This window comes from Conger conger, chromosome 6, assembly GCF_963514075.1.
Source record: "Conger conger chromosome 6, fConCon1.1, whole genome shotgun sequence".
In the NCBI taxonomy this organism is placed as follows: domain Eukaryota; kingdom Metazoa; phylum Chordata; class Actinopteri; order Anguilliformes; family Congridae; genus Conger; species Conger conger.
In genome coordinates, this window is record NC_083765.1 from 60,655,227 (window position 1) to 60,671,300 (window position 16,074).

Genomic DNA, 16,074 nt, shown 5'->3' on the forward strand with positions numbered 1-16,074 from the left:
AATGAATAGTGAGGTCTCCTTTAATTTAAGGATATTTGCATCCCTTAAATTAAAGGTAATTTGTGTAGAATTTCTTTTTTCTCTTTTTTTTCTTTTTTAAACCTCTGTCCAAATACTTACGGACTGAACTGTATGGTGGGGCAGTGTTTGTGAGGGGGTATCCATTCTGAGCAGCCATTCTGAGATCAACCGATCTCTAAATCATCTGGATTTTCTGCGCGTGGACCAGGATATTGGCCTACATCGATCTATGGAATGGAATGGCTCCAAGTAGCACCTGCTAAAAACGAATGGCCGTAACCAACCGCGTTTCCTCCCTCCAGTTTGCAGCAAGACTGGACATGGCCTTGAATCGCACATTTATATGGGAATATATTTTTCAGCCATACTGCACTTGGCTGCTCATCTACGGTACTTCTAAAACCATGATTTTAGTTTTCACCTTAATATCAGCAAGCAATTCTGACCAAAGAAACCAGGTGAGGTGAGTTAACTGCAGAATTAACTGCTTTCATTGATCAATTAAGTGCTGAGGAAGAAAATGCTGTCAAGGACCAGCAGTGAGGACCACTGATCACTAATCACTGATCTAATGAAACCATGCCAATGTGCTACACAAGTCGCCGAAAAATAACTGTAGCATGTTTTCGATGCAAGGCATTCAGTGCCACCGTTATTAGCTTGTTCTGTGCATAGCTCCTGGGAGCTGTCAGGCAGCATTCATATTACTACAGTGCTCCTGGGCCTTAGGTACACTTGTGACAGCTGTGCAGTGATTTACAGTGGATTAAAATAGGTGTGTGTTTATGGGGGCTGCGTGTAAAGGTGGGGCTGATGAAATGGATAGGGATTTTATTGTGCGTGTGTGCGCACACGTGTGTGCTTATTCATGTGTGCGTCTGCACATGTGCGTGCTTGTTTGTGTTCGTGTGTGTGTGTGCATGTGTCTTTGCATGTTTGTGTTCGTTTGTGCGCTTTGTCTGTGTGTGTTTGTACTTTCTGTTGCTGTTCTCATTGTTGTTTTGTGCGTTATGTACAACCCTGCGGCAAAAGGTAACGCAGAAAAAAGGAATTCGCCGGAACGTCATTGGATATCTCCCCTATTACTTACTCCGCTGAAACGAAACATGTCCTTTTGAATGTGTGAGACCCACCGAGTGCGTTCTGTGGAAGCGTTTATGGACACAGTGTCCCCGTCTCTCAGATTTCTGGGAGCTTGAACAGTCACACTGCTCATGTTTTGTTATCTGTGGCACCTCCACCCCCTCCCCCCAATCATCGCTTTTCTTTTTTATTGAGCCTTTTGAAAAGGAGAGGATTAGAGGAAAACTCCCACGTATCCAGTTACAGAATCGCATGTCCGCTTGACTGGAAGAGCTGCCACCCACAATGCACTGCAGCAGTATCCTGTGGGGGTGCAGAGGGCGCCTCCCTGTCCTGGTGCCTGCTCATTGGACAGCCCCGGGGGACCCACCTGCTCTGCGTTTTGGGGCGCTCCTGCAGTTGGTCTCGCTCTGGTGGCGTAGCGGGAAGCCGGCTGTGGTGTGGCGGGCTCGGCGTGGGCCGCGGAGACTCCTCCACAGGACACTGCGGCGTGCCGTGTGTGTCACTTCAGCGCTGACGCGTGTGGACTGCTGCACCGCGACGGGGGGGGGGGTTTCGCAGGGGACTTATGGGAGAGGCGCGTGGGCGTGACCTGGAGTTATGGCGATGCGTGGAGAACACAAGGGATCATTTGGTCATGTCTCATAACTCATACACACAATTTCTTGTGTAATGTCTCTTTCTCCTCTCTCTCTCTCTCGCTCTCTCTCTCTCGCTCTCTCTCTCTCTCTCTCTCTTTCGCTCTTTCTCTCTCTCTCTCTCTCTCTTTCGCTCTCTCGCTCTCTCGCTCTCTCTCTCTCTCTCTCTTTCGCTCTCTCGCTCTCTCTCTCTCTTTCGCTCTCTCTCTCTCTCTCTCTCTCTCTCTCTCTCTCTCTCTCTGCACAGAGGGAGCCCACACCATCCTGCATTATTTACACACTCACATTACATAACGCCTCACATCAAACAGAAAGGGGTGGTGGGGGGGGGGGGAGCGATGCGACCACACTTAAACTGAATACAAAGCAGGCGTTTGAGAAATACAGGAGCGCACTTTGACAAATCAACGTCACTGGACTGCAGCAGCCTGTAGCCTAGAGGCTAAGATGCGTGACTGCAACCCGGCAGGGTGGAGGTTGAAGCCCCAGGGATGATTGTCCCCTGCTTAGCCTAATCAACTGTCTCATCTAACCGCCACCCCGCCTTTTCCAGGGGGCTGTGTTGTGCGATTGAGGAGCCACCAGTAACTGGCCTCTCTCTCTGCGCGTACACGGATCACGGGGCCGTTCCAATGCCGCAGTTTAGATGGAGGGTGTCCTTTTCCTGTGGCGAGGACTGCTTCTCAGAACTGGTATACAGACATGCTTGTGTAGTCTCCTCCTCCTCCTTCTCTCACTCTCTCTCCTGTGCACTGTATGTGTTTAAAAAAAGAAAAGAAAAGGAAAACAACCTGAATTAAACTTCAGTCTACCTTTTAGCTGAGGTGAAAGGCTCCATTGTCCCATGCTGCTGTAAGGTCAGGCGCAATCGATACCGCTGCCGGTCCTGGTTTTTGGTGCTCCGCCCTTGCCACTTAAACAGCGGGAGGTGCGTGGGCAGAGCCTCCGGTCCAGATACGAAGCTGCAGGATTTCCCTGGTGCAGACGGAGGTGCGACGCGATGCAGGCGGTGACCCTGCCCTTTTCAGGGCTTCAGTGTGCTGTGGGCTGAGGAGTGTCTGTGGAATGGGACTCAGGCCTTTAACTCTCTCTTCCGTGGGAGGCACTGAGGGGGAGGATACCGCCAGTATTACCATGGCAATTTAGGAGCCAATTACCACCAGTCCTGAAGCAGGCAAAAAATGGCTCTGTCCAAACTTGAGGAAACTTTAAATGGTACACAAAGCAGTTTAAGAGCCAAATATGTGACACTCATCCCTCACAGTGGTGGGCCTCTGGTTTGATGTGAGTTACGTGTGGAGTTCATCCAGTGAGTCCGACATTGTGCTAAGAATAAGATGAGAAAAGGAATAAAATGTCTTGTTTTATTTTTTTTGTTTGGCAGTCTTTTGATTGGCTGAGGCGTGATTGCACCGAAGCCAGGTGCCCAAACCCAACATGGCATATTCCCACCAGCCTTCCCGTGCAGATGAAATATTAACCTCCGGCTCCCGTATTCCCCGGAAAGCTCAGAGGTAAAAAGATATTTGCCGTTAAATAATGCAGATGCATTACAGCATCTGAGCCCTGCTGAATATGGAGAGGGGAGTTGGCGGGGAGAGGGTTGGCATTTGCGCCGAAGTGGCGACTGAGCTCGTAGGTGAGTTTACTGGGCCCTTTTCTCACTTTTCTGAATATTACAAGTATTTTAGTCTTAAAACTAAGACTTAAATAAGATTTGAAGTCTCAGTATAAGATAAAAATATCACAATTTGCCAGTGTAATAAGAAAATGTAACTTGTCAAGCCTAACGATAATGCCTCCTGTCTGTGGGGTTTGTAATACAGGGAGTAAAAAAAGGAAAAAATGCAGATCGCTTCTGGTAAAATGGCACGAGCCCTTGTTTCTCCTCGTTCTTCGCCCAGGCATTATCTGAGTACCAGCAGCTTTTGTTTTCTTTTTGTGATAAAAAAAAATAATAATAATAATAAATAATAATAAAAATAAATGTATTCAACAAATTTTGAACAGAATATTTTATATATTTATAAAACACTCTAAAAGTTCACTGCAGCAGCTTAGTTCTGCCAACTTCTAATCAACACCTTCCTCCGTCCCGCAACCTCAGACTGTGTGGGTAGGGTCTGCGTTTCGCACTCTGAACCCCACAGCGGAAGGTATGCAAAACCCCCCCAACGCCACGGCAACGGCACCTGAAGGATCACGTTAATGTATTTATTCATTTCTTTAGTTTTAAAGGACGGGAATCGTGCACGGATAACCTCCCGGCTCCAGAGCGCTCTACAGCGTGTGCCCGGTTGGAGCCTCGCGGCTGAGGATTGGGAACTCAAGCGAGACGAGGCGGGTGGGCGGGTACAGACAGGCGGGGACCAATGAAACGGTAGCTGCCTGTGCTGGTTGTTATTGTTTTGTTTTCCCCCCAGTCGAGGGGTGGTTGTCGCGGGGGTAATTCAGCGTGGCTCCCGCCTCGCAGCTTTCCCGCTGCTGGCCGTGCGGTGAATTAGGCAGAGGGCCAGAGGCCTCTCTGCACCGTGACGCTCCCAAACTGTGGAGTCCTGGCTCACGGGGCACCGGCCTGGTTCTGTCCCCCTCGCCCCGTTACTGGCGACGCGGCGCCCCGCAGGGCTCCGGTGAGGAGTGGGAGTTTAACGGACGGCCGGTCCGCCGTGTAACGGATGCCCCCCGGCTGGGAGCCTGTGCTCTTTACTCAGAGCGCTAACGGACCGGGAGACTTCTCCAGCACCACCGCCGCCATTCCAATTTAGCGGGACCAAGACGCGCTTTCGGCTGTCGAACGAGGGAGCGTTTCCAAACGAGGGAGCCACTGGTGCCCTCGAGTGGCCCTTTCCTCTCTCCCTCCCTCCCTCCCTCCCTCCCTCTCTGCTTCCAAGTGGCCCTTTCGTCCCTCCCTCTCTCTCTGCTTCCCTTCCTCTCTCCCTCCCTCGCCCTCCCTCCCCGCAGGAATGAAGACCTTGATGGTCATTCTCTGCGGTGGGAGAGATAAGTAGATGTAATGACAATGTACCGCCACTGTGTGTGTGTGTGTGTGTGTGTAAGATTCAGGGGGACACTCCGCTCATGGTAGCCCTGCTGCTACTGCTCTGACCCACTTGGACTGATCGTGCTGAGATTTCATCTCCATCTCTTTCCCTCTCTCTCCCTGTCACACTCTTACTCACTCTCTCTCTCTGCCTCTCTCTCCCTCTTCCCCTCCTTCTTTTCTGGGGATAGGTAATGATGAGCAGTCACAAGGCGATGATTTAATGATGTATTTTTTTTCGAGCAGGAGTATGGAGGTTATTCATCTGCTCTGTACGGTGTGTCGTCGTCCCCCCCCCCCCCCCCTAACTGTGGGCAGCGTACAGAAGCCCCAGGAAACTGAGCTTCTCGGCTACAACAGAGACCACTGATTCAATTGAGCCTTCCCAGAACCCAGTGCGGCTGTGTTTATGTGAAGGGCATAATTTCATTGTCAGACCCCCCCACGCCCCCACCATCACCATCAAATACAGAAAACCAGTGTGGATAAGGATGGCATTTATTTGGTGGGATTATTGAAAACCTAATTGGATGCGCTGTACACACAGTAATTTGATTCCTTTGTCCCCCGTAAATCACTGTTCGCTCAATACATTTGTGTCGTTAGGGGAAGCGTTTTTCCTGCTTTCACAGGGGAGTACCCCTCTGCTATGGCTTTTCTGAGCTTTTGTTGTTGAAAATAAAATCATCAGCCTCCCCCCCCAGACAGCATTGCAGTGAAAATGGAGCAGTTTCTTGCTAATTAATTGTCGAATAAAGTCCTTTAGTGCGATTTTCATTTGCATACTTAAGCGAGTCCTGTGTAGGTGTTCTTTTTCGGTTTATTCCAGAGTTTCTCAGACCTCCTGTGTGACCTGCCTTCAAACAAGATGGCCGTGTCCCTTTGCAGAATGGTAGTCATCGCCCCTCTTGGGCCCAGTATACCATCTGGTGGGGAATTTGGCAGGACTACAATCCCCAGTTGCCAGTTCCCTTTCTGTGTGTTCAGATGTTCGTTGTGAGACAGAAACTGCTCAAACACGGGAAGATGACAGTTGGCGAGTAGCTTGCGTGTGGTTTGACGATCGGTTTCAGTTTTAGGCCTTTTTTCAAGGGTAGTTTCAGGGGAAAGTTTACTGGCACTTTCCGCAGAACAGGGTAACAATGCTGACAGTTGTCGTTGCCATGCTTTATGTCACCTGAGATCGTTTTGAGGCATGTTCTCTATGTATTTTTCTTTTTGAAAATGGCAGTGAAATATGTCTGGTAAGGAGGTCGATTCCGAGGTAGGTCTAAGATAGCAGCATCTCTTCTGTTTGCAGACACACACACACACACACACACACACACACACACGACTTGCTTGCAGAGCTCTTTTGTGTGGTGCCACTGTAGCAGCCCTACTGCGCCGTCTCTGTCTCCAAATTGTACAACATGGCGGCGCCCGTAAATTTGACTTTGGTGGTTTCAAAGTGCTTTTCACAAGCTCATGGATAGTGTGTGATGTAACGGGCACTTGGTCCATAGTTCTCCTTCAGTCTGTGGGTGTGGCTTACCTGATTTCCCCCATAATCTCTGGAACCATCTCTGGAATCATTTGTTCGGTATTTTGGAATCAGTTTTTTTTTTTTTTGTTCTGTAACTAAGGTTCTCGTCCTTTTTTTGTGGCTTACTCCTTTGGTTTATGGGGGTGTGATTTAGCGTTGAAGTTCTCGCTCAGAAAAAGCTCCAAGTAGCCTGTTTTCTGGAGGACTCACTGGAGCAGCAGCAACCTTTTTAACATTTCTCTCCCAGCTCCTCCCTCGAAGCTTGAACTCTCCAGAGGAGGAAAGCATATGTGAGATTAGGTAGATTCCCCCAGGTAAAGCCTTGCCTTTTCTCTTGTACCCCCTGGTTTGAAGTTCCTTTAATCATTTCTGACTCTTTCTCCTTCCGAAGGTCAGCTTGGGAGGCGGTGACTCCAAACAAGTTTAAAAGTCATGTCTGAACCCACGATGAGTGTAAATAAATCTATTTTTCCTGGTCCTATTAATAAATAGATTGGGGAAAAGTAAACCGATAAAGAGTTGGTTGTTGCTGTACCATTTGTCATTTTTGTAGTTTGTTAAATCCGTCTTCATAAGCATTTTTGATAATATAAAGTTAACATATGAACAGTGCAGAAGATGTTTTTTATGAAAATGATTTCAATCATCATTTTGGATTTTCTAACTGACCTTCAGATTGCCCTGTGTCCCTGTTATTCAGGGCTAACACTGGCAGAGCTGGGGGACCTATCAGCAGAATCTCTCATGACCTCAGGCCAAGCCCGCTACCTCTAGAGATGCCATCGTCCAAATTGTTGTTGCTAAGTAGCTGTTTCTCTCACGCAAATGAATAAGTGAAAAAATAAAAGTGGAAAAGGTGTTAGTGCATTAAAACCTCCTGAATGATGTGGGAGTCATCCCACACTATGGGATGAGAGTCTGTTATTTCTCCAGTATTACAGACACAGCTATCAGGTCCAGATTGAGCAGTTATGTATTGGGCAGCTGTATCACCGGCGGAACTGTGGACCAACTTTAAGAGACATATACATAGAATCTTTCTTCCAAAAAGAACAAAAACTAATTTAGCATTTTTCATACCATTGGCCTTCCATCTTTTTACATTCATATTTACATGGTGGGTTGTATTGACTCCTCCCAACAGCTGTTTAAACATAGGTTCACGGAGAAGATGGGCAATACATTTTTCCATAACGGTTCCATGCCATAATGTTCAGGAACTGTCATGCAAAAATCTATTTTGAGCCGAAAATTAAAAACCACTGAAGTTGCAGAACATTGCAGGTTCATGATTTACTTCATATTATGATCCAAATCCACATGTGTATATAGTAATTATTTTTATGCAAATTATAGCTATAATGTATTTCGAAGGATATATGATCGACAGCATATAAGCATTCCCTCATTTTTGTTATTTTTATGTGCCATGTATACGGAACAAGGACACCAAATTTTATGGATCATAAGCATAATGTGTGACATTTGTGTTTTTATAGTGAATCGACTAGCAAAGAACATGATGGTGTCTGTGTAATCCGAGGCTTGCAATGGCAGTTTATTGTATATGCCTGTATATTGACAATTGTTCTATTAATTATAACTAATTATGTTCTCCTAAACTGCTGTTTATATTGATGAATAAAAACCCAATGGATAATGCATGGATAGAATCTGCATGTTGTGTAAAAGCATACTGTTCTGAAAAGTGACGGTTTCTTCCAGTGCTTTTGAGAAATCACTGAACGCATTTGAATTTAAAGTTGCCAAATCTTTCCATCTGTCTGATAATAAGAAATGAACAAGAGGTTGCGTTGTTCCCACCTTGATATGTTTCTAGTATAAATTGGATGAACACAGACCAGCTCTGGCTTTGGAATTTACTTTTAAAAAGTTTACTTCATTAATTGGTACCAATGTGTAGCTATATCTGCATAAACGTATAAAAGTAAAATAAAGTGTGAACCTCGGGAGATATCACTGCATTTAATGGCTTCGCACTCTTGCTTTTTGCTAGCATTGTGAGCGCTTGTCTTTATCCGACTGCTGCATTTAGTGTCCCCTAATTATGTAAATTATTGCCATGATGAGTAAATGTACTTCAAGAAATTGATTCATTTACAACTTATTACTGTAAGGAACGTACTGTGCAGTAACATTTTAAATCTGCATTTTGAGACGGTCCCATTTCTGCTATTAGGCCTTTTTCATGCTAGAAGATTTCCAAAAGTAGGTCGTATCAGAGTATGTTTTTGATGATGAAAAAAAAAAACCCCCCACTCATCAATTTCTTCATCAATAATCCATAAATTCCTGCGTGGCTCTTCATTTGGAACACTTTCTGGAGGAATCTGCTGCTGAGAGTGAACTGATTCCAAGCCTGTGATTGATCAGACCTTATAGCCTTATAACTCTTCATATCGAGACATGTAAACTCTATGCTGCATCAATTAATTGCTCATTCCATTTGGTTAAATGTAAATGGTAAATGGTAAATGGTTGGCATTGATATTTATCAAAAGCGCTGTACAATTGATGCTTCTCATTCACCCATTCATACACACACTCACACACCGACAGAGATTGGCTGCCATGCAAGGCGCCGACCAGCTCGTCAGGAGCATTTGGGGGTTAGGTGCTCAGGGACACTTCGACACAGCCCGGGCGGGGGATCGAACCGGCAACCCTCCGACTGCCAGACGACCGCTCTTACTGCCTGAGCCATGTCGCAGAAACTATGCATCTGGCTTAAATGGCTGCTACAATGGGAAAGACCTCCAACTGTACCGCTTTGTGGAACACGATTGCTTTTATGGTGGGCGTATTCATGCTAGGATTGACTATTTTTCATTGCAGTGGTAAAATAGTGGGCTTTTATCTGTGTATGGGGAAAAAAGGGCACTCATTGAGCATGTCTTGATGTCCACCCCTTGTTTGTACATCTCTTAGTTGAAGTGCACTGATTATTACCAGTCATTTAATCTGGAGTGGGCGTGATTCCTGCTAAATTAGCCTCGCAACGTCCGGCCAAGCCCACCACAACTAGAAATGTCCGGTGTCAGTACATTAAAACCTCCTGAATGATGTGGGAGTCAGACCCACACTATGGGATGAAAGTCTGTTATTTCTCCCGTATTACAGACCAAGCTATCAGGTCCAGATTGGGCAGTTATGTTCTCACATTTCAGCAGCTGTATCATCTCAAAAACATTGGCAACTCAAGTTACCGTGGCAAGGTATAATCATGCCCAGCGCACCAAGCAAGTGAGAAATGCATTCCCCCATTTAGGATGAGCTGAAGGGAGGTGTTGAGCGATCTTACTGTGTAGAGAGATCATTTGGTGGGCCTCATGTTCAACTGAAGCTTAGGACTATATGATCATAGCGTCAGACTGAACCATGTAGAATTATGCCCTTCAAGTGCACATATATAATGTCGTAAAACAGGCCATGAAGTATCAATATACCGTCGTAAAATGGCCCATAAAACAACTTTTCTCTCAAACCCGAAGAATAACGGTCCAAACCCATCTATTAAAATTGAGCTCAAAGCATGGAGTATAATTTTAATGCCCTACACTTTCAAATAATGCTGACTAAATTTGTTTAGCGATCACATTTGTATGTATCTGATTGAATTGAATCGTTGACATTTTAAAAAAATGAATCTCATATAGATCCTTGGGTACTATATTTTATGTCATTGTGAGGTCAGAGGTTTTCTCAAGTTTGTTTTCATACAGTACTGACTGAGGTATTTATGTATAACACTGCCAGGTACATTATCCAGACATTACTACAGGATACAGCATTCAACATAATTTCTTTTTATGAGGAAAAAAATCATATGACCGTCACCCCAGTTTTAATCATATGGGTCTTTGACTACTTGGGACTAAGTGGGGCTGCAACATGTTAATTTAAGCCGTGAGGATTCATCACTGATAATTATTAGTGTAAGTCACGATCCCCACAGCTGGGTACTATTTCTGTAATGGCTGTACAAGCCTCAACTTGATTATCACCTTTTGTGTGATTATCCTGGCCAGTTTACACACACACATCAGGAATGAAATTTGTCAACATGCCTTTCATTTCAAAAATTTTTTTAAAGATTAATTTCCAATCAACAGCTAGGATTGAGCGCTCTACTAATGTTGAGACACTAGAATTTACTTTTGGGCATTAACTGGATACTTTTAAATGCCAAGCATGACGATGTGAAATACACTTGCAGGAACAACTTGAGTTTATGTAGTTTGTCTGCTGCACTTTCTCAGTCTCCTCAAACCTGCAGCAACCGACCAAAATAAATTGTTTAAAAAATATATCCAACGTTGTGGCTGGGATTAGACAACCGAGGTTTGGGTAAATGTGTACAGAAGTATAAACTGTTTGTGGCAATGTGAAATGTTTACTGCACATACAAACAAAACGAAAGGGTCAGCCTGTGGCCTCATGGCCAAGGTACATGAATCGCTGAGGCCCTGCATTGCTCCAGGGGTAGCTGTCCACTGCTTAGTCTAATCAACAAGCAGCTTTGGATAAAGGTGTCAGCTAACTAACAAATTGTTGTTATGAATGATTAATGACAAAGAAAGGCGGTTCACTACCTAAGCGATCTGACGGCTCTGTCCGTGCGGTGAAATGGAGGGAGACGGAGCGCGAGATGGGCGGGGCAGGGAGCGGCCACACCGCTGGAGCTGCACAGCCTCCCGCTTGACCCTTTGACCCCTCTTATCCGGCACCGTGTCCCGGCGCTTCAGCTTCGCGGGTTTATGGAGCCAAACGAATGAGGATCTTCAGTCGCGTTATTGAAGATTTACGCGAGAGAGATACAGTTACTGTCCACATACTGGGGCGGGTGGGAGCTCCCACTGTCCTTCCAAATAACTGTTCATTACCATTTCCCTGAGACCAAAAAAAAAAGAAGAAAAATGTCAGTAGCACTGGATAAGGATGTAAGAAAGTAAATAACGCCCAGGGTGGTGCAGGTTCAAAGTAAGGCAAGTTAATTACCGCATTATGGAAAATGGACAGATAAAAATCAAGAGGTTCTTTGCAGGAATGCCCCCCCACGCCCTTTATTTTGGACTGCCTAATGAAGTGTAACTCCATTTGGTCTCTTAATGGAGTCCATTCTCGCAGCAGGTGTCTGAAATGAGTCGCGTAAAAGCTTCCCAAGACGCAGGGAGGCTAATGTGCGTGATATGTGTTGGGCAGTTATGTGACTGGGTGGGCCACACACAGCACAGTCGGCTCATAGTACTCCTATTTGAACGTGTGTGCGCATTGACCTGATCTGAACCAATTAGACCAGTGTGCTAAGGTTTTTCCATTACATTAAGCGGTTTGATATTGTAGCACTCCCAGTAAAGATAAAGTAATATATAACTCACTTTAAAGTGGAAACTGGGTATTGCTGCTCTGACAAAGAGAGCTGCTTCAACTTTCTTACAATGACTGTTTAAAGGTAAAGATTCCTCTGATGACAGGCTTCACATACGAGGAAGAAATGTTGCACTCTGGATAGTAACCCAACATGCATGCTGTTAAATATTTATGCATCGTCTGCTCTGTGTCTTCAACTTGCGTTTTTTTCCTTTCCATCTTTCTGTTGCTATGGTTTACTGTGATAAGCTTCCGAGAAAGATACCGTGAAGGATGTTATGGTGGAAGATATCTGAGTTTGAAAGTAAATCTCTCGCTCCCGGGGGAATGCAGTGGGAGTTTGGGGTGTGTGAGGTGCTTATTGTTCCAGGAATATCTGGAGAAAACGTCTGAGTGATTTGTGTGCTTTTTTTTTGTGATGAAAATGGAGGTAACTTTGATAATCTGTGATGAGTTCCACCTGCTGGTGGGGAGGTGTGAGTTGTACTGTAAAAAGGCTTGTGTTCTTGCAAATTCACCCAGATATTCTACAGAAAGTTAAAAAATGTTGTCTCCTTTTTGGATACAAACTCAATAGTCAGTGCCGCTCCACATTAGATACTTCAAAATCACAACGTATTATGTACCCCTGTTCTTTTCATGAGATCAGTTGCTGGTGAGCAATACTTACCGATACTATGAGCTCTGAATGCCAGACATAGTTTTTAAGGCTGTGAGATGCGTTTAAGCTTCTGCTGAAGAGATAATGCTGGTAATGGGGCAGTGACCGCTGCGGCACCAATAACGGATAGTGGAGCAATGCTTGGCTCGTACGTTCACCGCTCGTGAAACGGGCTCACCGATGCCCGTGCTGTCATGTCCGGTTGCCATTGACTCTGTTTGGCCGCCGTGCTCTTGCCTTGTGGAAAGGCAGGGGTGTGGTAGATTGAGGTGCAGGTGCTTGCCTACTCGCCGGTTCGCTTGCTAAAATCCCATTACGCCTGGAACAGGGCACGGCGTTGGGTTGGGTTTGTCAGGGGTGTGGGTTGTCGAGGGCTGAATCTGCCCCCTCTGTTCCCGCAGTCATCCTGTCTCGTGGTCACATGGTGTCGCCTGCTACTTCTTTTCATGCCACAGACTACGGCTAAGCTTGTATAGAGTGGAGTCGGAGGAGGACCTTTCATATACAGCTTTACCATGCAGCAGAAGGGTACCCAGTCTGCCAGTGCGGGTCTCCTCCTATCCCACTGAACCGTACGGTACCTTGGACGATGTAACCACTAACTGCACGCCACCCAATGGCGCTACCAGCCTCTGTCTACACTGGAGAAGTCTGCATTTGGTCTAAGACCGTGGGGCTCATCTAAGGATACAGGCTCGTTGTCAAAGCTTTCAGGACCAGTCGGAACCGGCCGTCCGTATTCCTGTACCCTCCCTTCACACGCATACCCAGGGTGCCCTCTGCAGCCATTCATCATCCCAGCGGGTCGCCATGGCGTCCGTCTAAGCCGGCAAGCGGAACGCAGAGAGGAAAGATTAACTTGGGACCAAAGTGGTGATATTATGGGATGTTTACTGTGTGTGGCCACAACACAGGCTTCCTTTGACTCTTTTTGAAAGTTTTTATAGAAAGATGTCTGAGATGGAGCCCAGGCCCCCCTCAGCAATGCTGCTATGAGTTGTGTGCTTTTCAATGGCGGCTAATCCTCACTGTAAATTTGCCGAGATTTGGCCGGATGATAATCCATTTTACTGGGCAAAGTGGAACGGCGGACGGAAAGTTGTTGATTTAAAGTGTATAGGAAAGCGCATAAATATAATTCCCGTGTGTGGCTGCGTGGGCTGCATGTGAATGGGCAGATTTGCGGCCCTGGGTATGTCAGAGGAGCATTAGCACCCCGCGTACGTTTGCTGGAAGCTGATCGATTTTTCTCGGGCTGGAATCGCATAGCTTCTCCAATCGAAAGTCTGATTGCTTTAATACACAGATTGTATCACAGTTTTTGCAATTGGAAATGATTCTCTGCATGTTTTTCTCCGGTGAAAACATTGAGGGGTAAACATAAATGTGAAGCCTGGGGACTGTGTTTTAACGAACGGTTGTTGTGTTTTAACAAACGGTTGTTTTGTTTTATTCTGGTTTTTGTGGCTGGTCTGGTCATACTGATTTCTACTGAAATGTGGGGGCAGAAAAATTGAATGTTAAAGGCGGCAAATGAAATTCCATGTGTGTAATCTGCTCTCTTTCATGTTTCTTTTTATCCCAGATTTTTCAATCTCCGCATGAAGAGGGACACCTCCCTGTTTTCATCGGACTTGAAAGTGGAGATGTCCGGAGAAGAAATGCCTTACGATACCTCCCACATTTACACAGGAGACATCTTCGGTGAGTCTCTCTCACGGTCGCTTCCCTGACGAGGCCTCGCCTCGAGGGTGAGAGGTGGGGGGTTGGAGTCAGTTTAGTTTCAGTTTGTTCAGTTTGTTCAGTTTGTTCAGTTTGGTTTATTTGATCAAATTAAAACAAGTATTACAAAGACTTGTGAAGAAATAGTCAAGGATAACACAAAAAAAGTCCTGGACTAATTTCCATCGTAGTCCTTCATGTTCATTACTGGGAGAGGGGGGATGGGGGTGGGGAGGTGGGTACTGGGCGTGTGGGCGGTGGGGAGGGGTTTACTAGGGGAGGGAGATGTTGAAGGTGTGTACTAGGGGGTGGAGAGGGGTTTACTAGGGGAGGGGGACAGTGGGAGGTGTGTTATGGGGGAGGGGGGCAGTGGGAGGTGTGTAGTGGGGGAGGGGGAGGGGGACAGTAGGAGGTGTGTTGTGGGGGAGGGAGGGTGGTTACTTGGGGAGACTTGAGGCCATGACTCAGTCCTTTGTGGCCTGGGGACTGTGATGAGGGGGTGGGGGGGAGTAATGGGTCTCCCTCTCATGTTACCGCGGCAACTCCTCAGAGCCTGGGAGGGAAAACAACAGCAAGGTGTGTCTGGTCATGTGATACGTCTCCGTCTCGCCTCGGTGTCTGCGCTCAGCAGTGAATTTGCCCCTGGGATGCGGCCTGCTCTCCACCCAGTCATTTCTGCTGAGTGGAATCAACCACTGGCCCTGCTGTATGTGGTGAATACAGTCACTGTATGTTCGGTACGATGCGTCCCATCCTGCCGACCAACCCCCTTTAGCCATGACCGTATTCACCACACAGCAGGGCCTCGCTGTATTGCTTTTATTAAACTTACAAACGTATAGTAATAATTAATTGAGGACCCAATAATATTTATTTTTAAATATTATTTGTAATTATTATTTTGTGTTATTTTGTGTGTGTTGTGAAACTGTTCAGAAACAGGCGTTTTCAAAAAGTTACTGTGTTACATTACATTAATGGCATTTGGCAGACGCTCTTATCCAGAGCGACGTACAGTTGATTAGACTAAGCAGGAGACAAACCTCCCCTGGAGCAATGCAGGCTCAAGGCCCCAACAGCTGTGCGGATTTTATTGTGGCTAAACCGGGGATCGAACCACCAAACTTGCGGGTCCCAGTAATGTACCTTAACCACTACGCTACAGGCCGTTTTGGATTTACGATCGCTGTGGAACGCCGACTCAATCAGCATCCAGTATGGAAAGGACCCGTTTCATAAGGTGTAATTCAGGCCTGACCCAGCAGGCTGGGCTGGGGCGAGTCATTTTTTAGCAGGCATCTCTGAGGTCATCTCTGGTTCTGAATAATACATGCGTTTAGCGAGGATGGCAGATAGTGGTTAACGTTGCTTGTTAAATTTATGCTAATGCATCTACACAGGAAGTCCAGAGTCACAACCATCAGAGTTATAAATTAACTGCAAAACCTCACAAATGCACCCTGAAGCCCTTGCATGGACATTTGTGATTATCTGAAGGAAAGTGAGAATGCATGTGACTTTCATTTGGCTTCACTTGTTAAGCTGACGCTGTTTATTTCAAGATCACTTGTTGTTTTTACACGAATGAAAAAGATGCAAAGTGAGCTTTCACTTGCAAATTAAAACGTTGATACGTTCTCGGTATTAAGCAGAACCTTCCATTCCCATACTTGAAGTTATGGTGCCTGAGTAATTATATTAGTAATTAGTATAATTGTACTCAACTGAATCCAATGTTCTCATTGGTAGATTTTTTGGGGGGTAATGTTTTCCTTTAAAGTATTATTTATGTATAGATAGACCCTGCCCTGGGTTGCTTGCTAGGCACTTCTGGTCCATTCTTCCAAAATATTTATCAAAATATCAATAATATATATACAATATATATACACCTATATTGTCCCTCTAAAATTCTGGTAGCCTTGACATACACCTACTCTGCCATACACCCACTCTGTCATACACCCACTCTGCCATACACCCACTCTGCCAT

General features: G+C 45.8%; 1 protein-coding gene across 1 annotated transcript in view; it reads left to right on the plus strand.

The window, feature by feature from the left end:
• Window positions 1–16,074, plus strand: part of LOC133130444 (disintegrin and metalloproteinase domain-containing protein 10-like) — an 89,243-nt gene that overhangs the window by 32,694 nt on the left and 40,475 nt on the right. Inside the window, exon 3 of the mRNA XM_061245045.1 lies at window positions 13,945–14,063. Coding sequence (XP_061101029.1) covers window positions 13,945–14,063 — 119 coding nt within the window. The remainder of the gene's footprint in view (window positions 1–13,944; window positions 14,064–16,074) is intronic.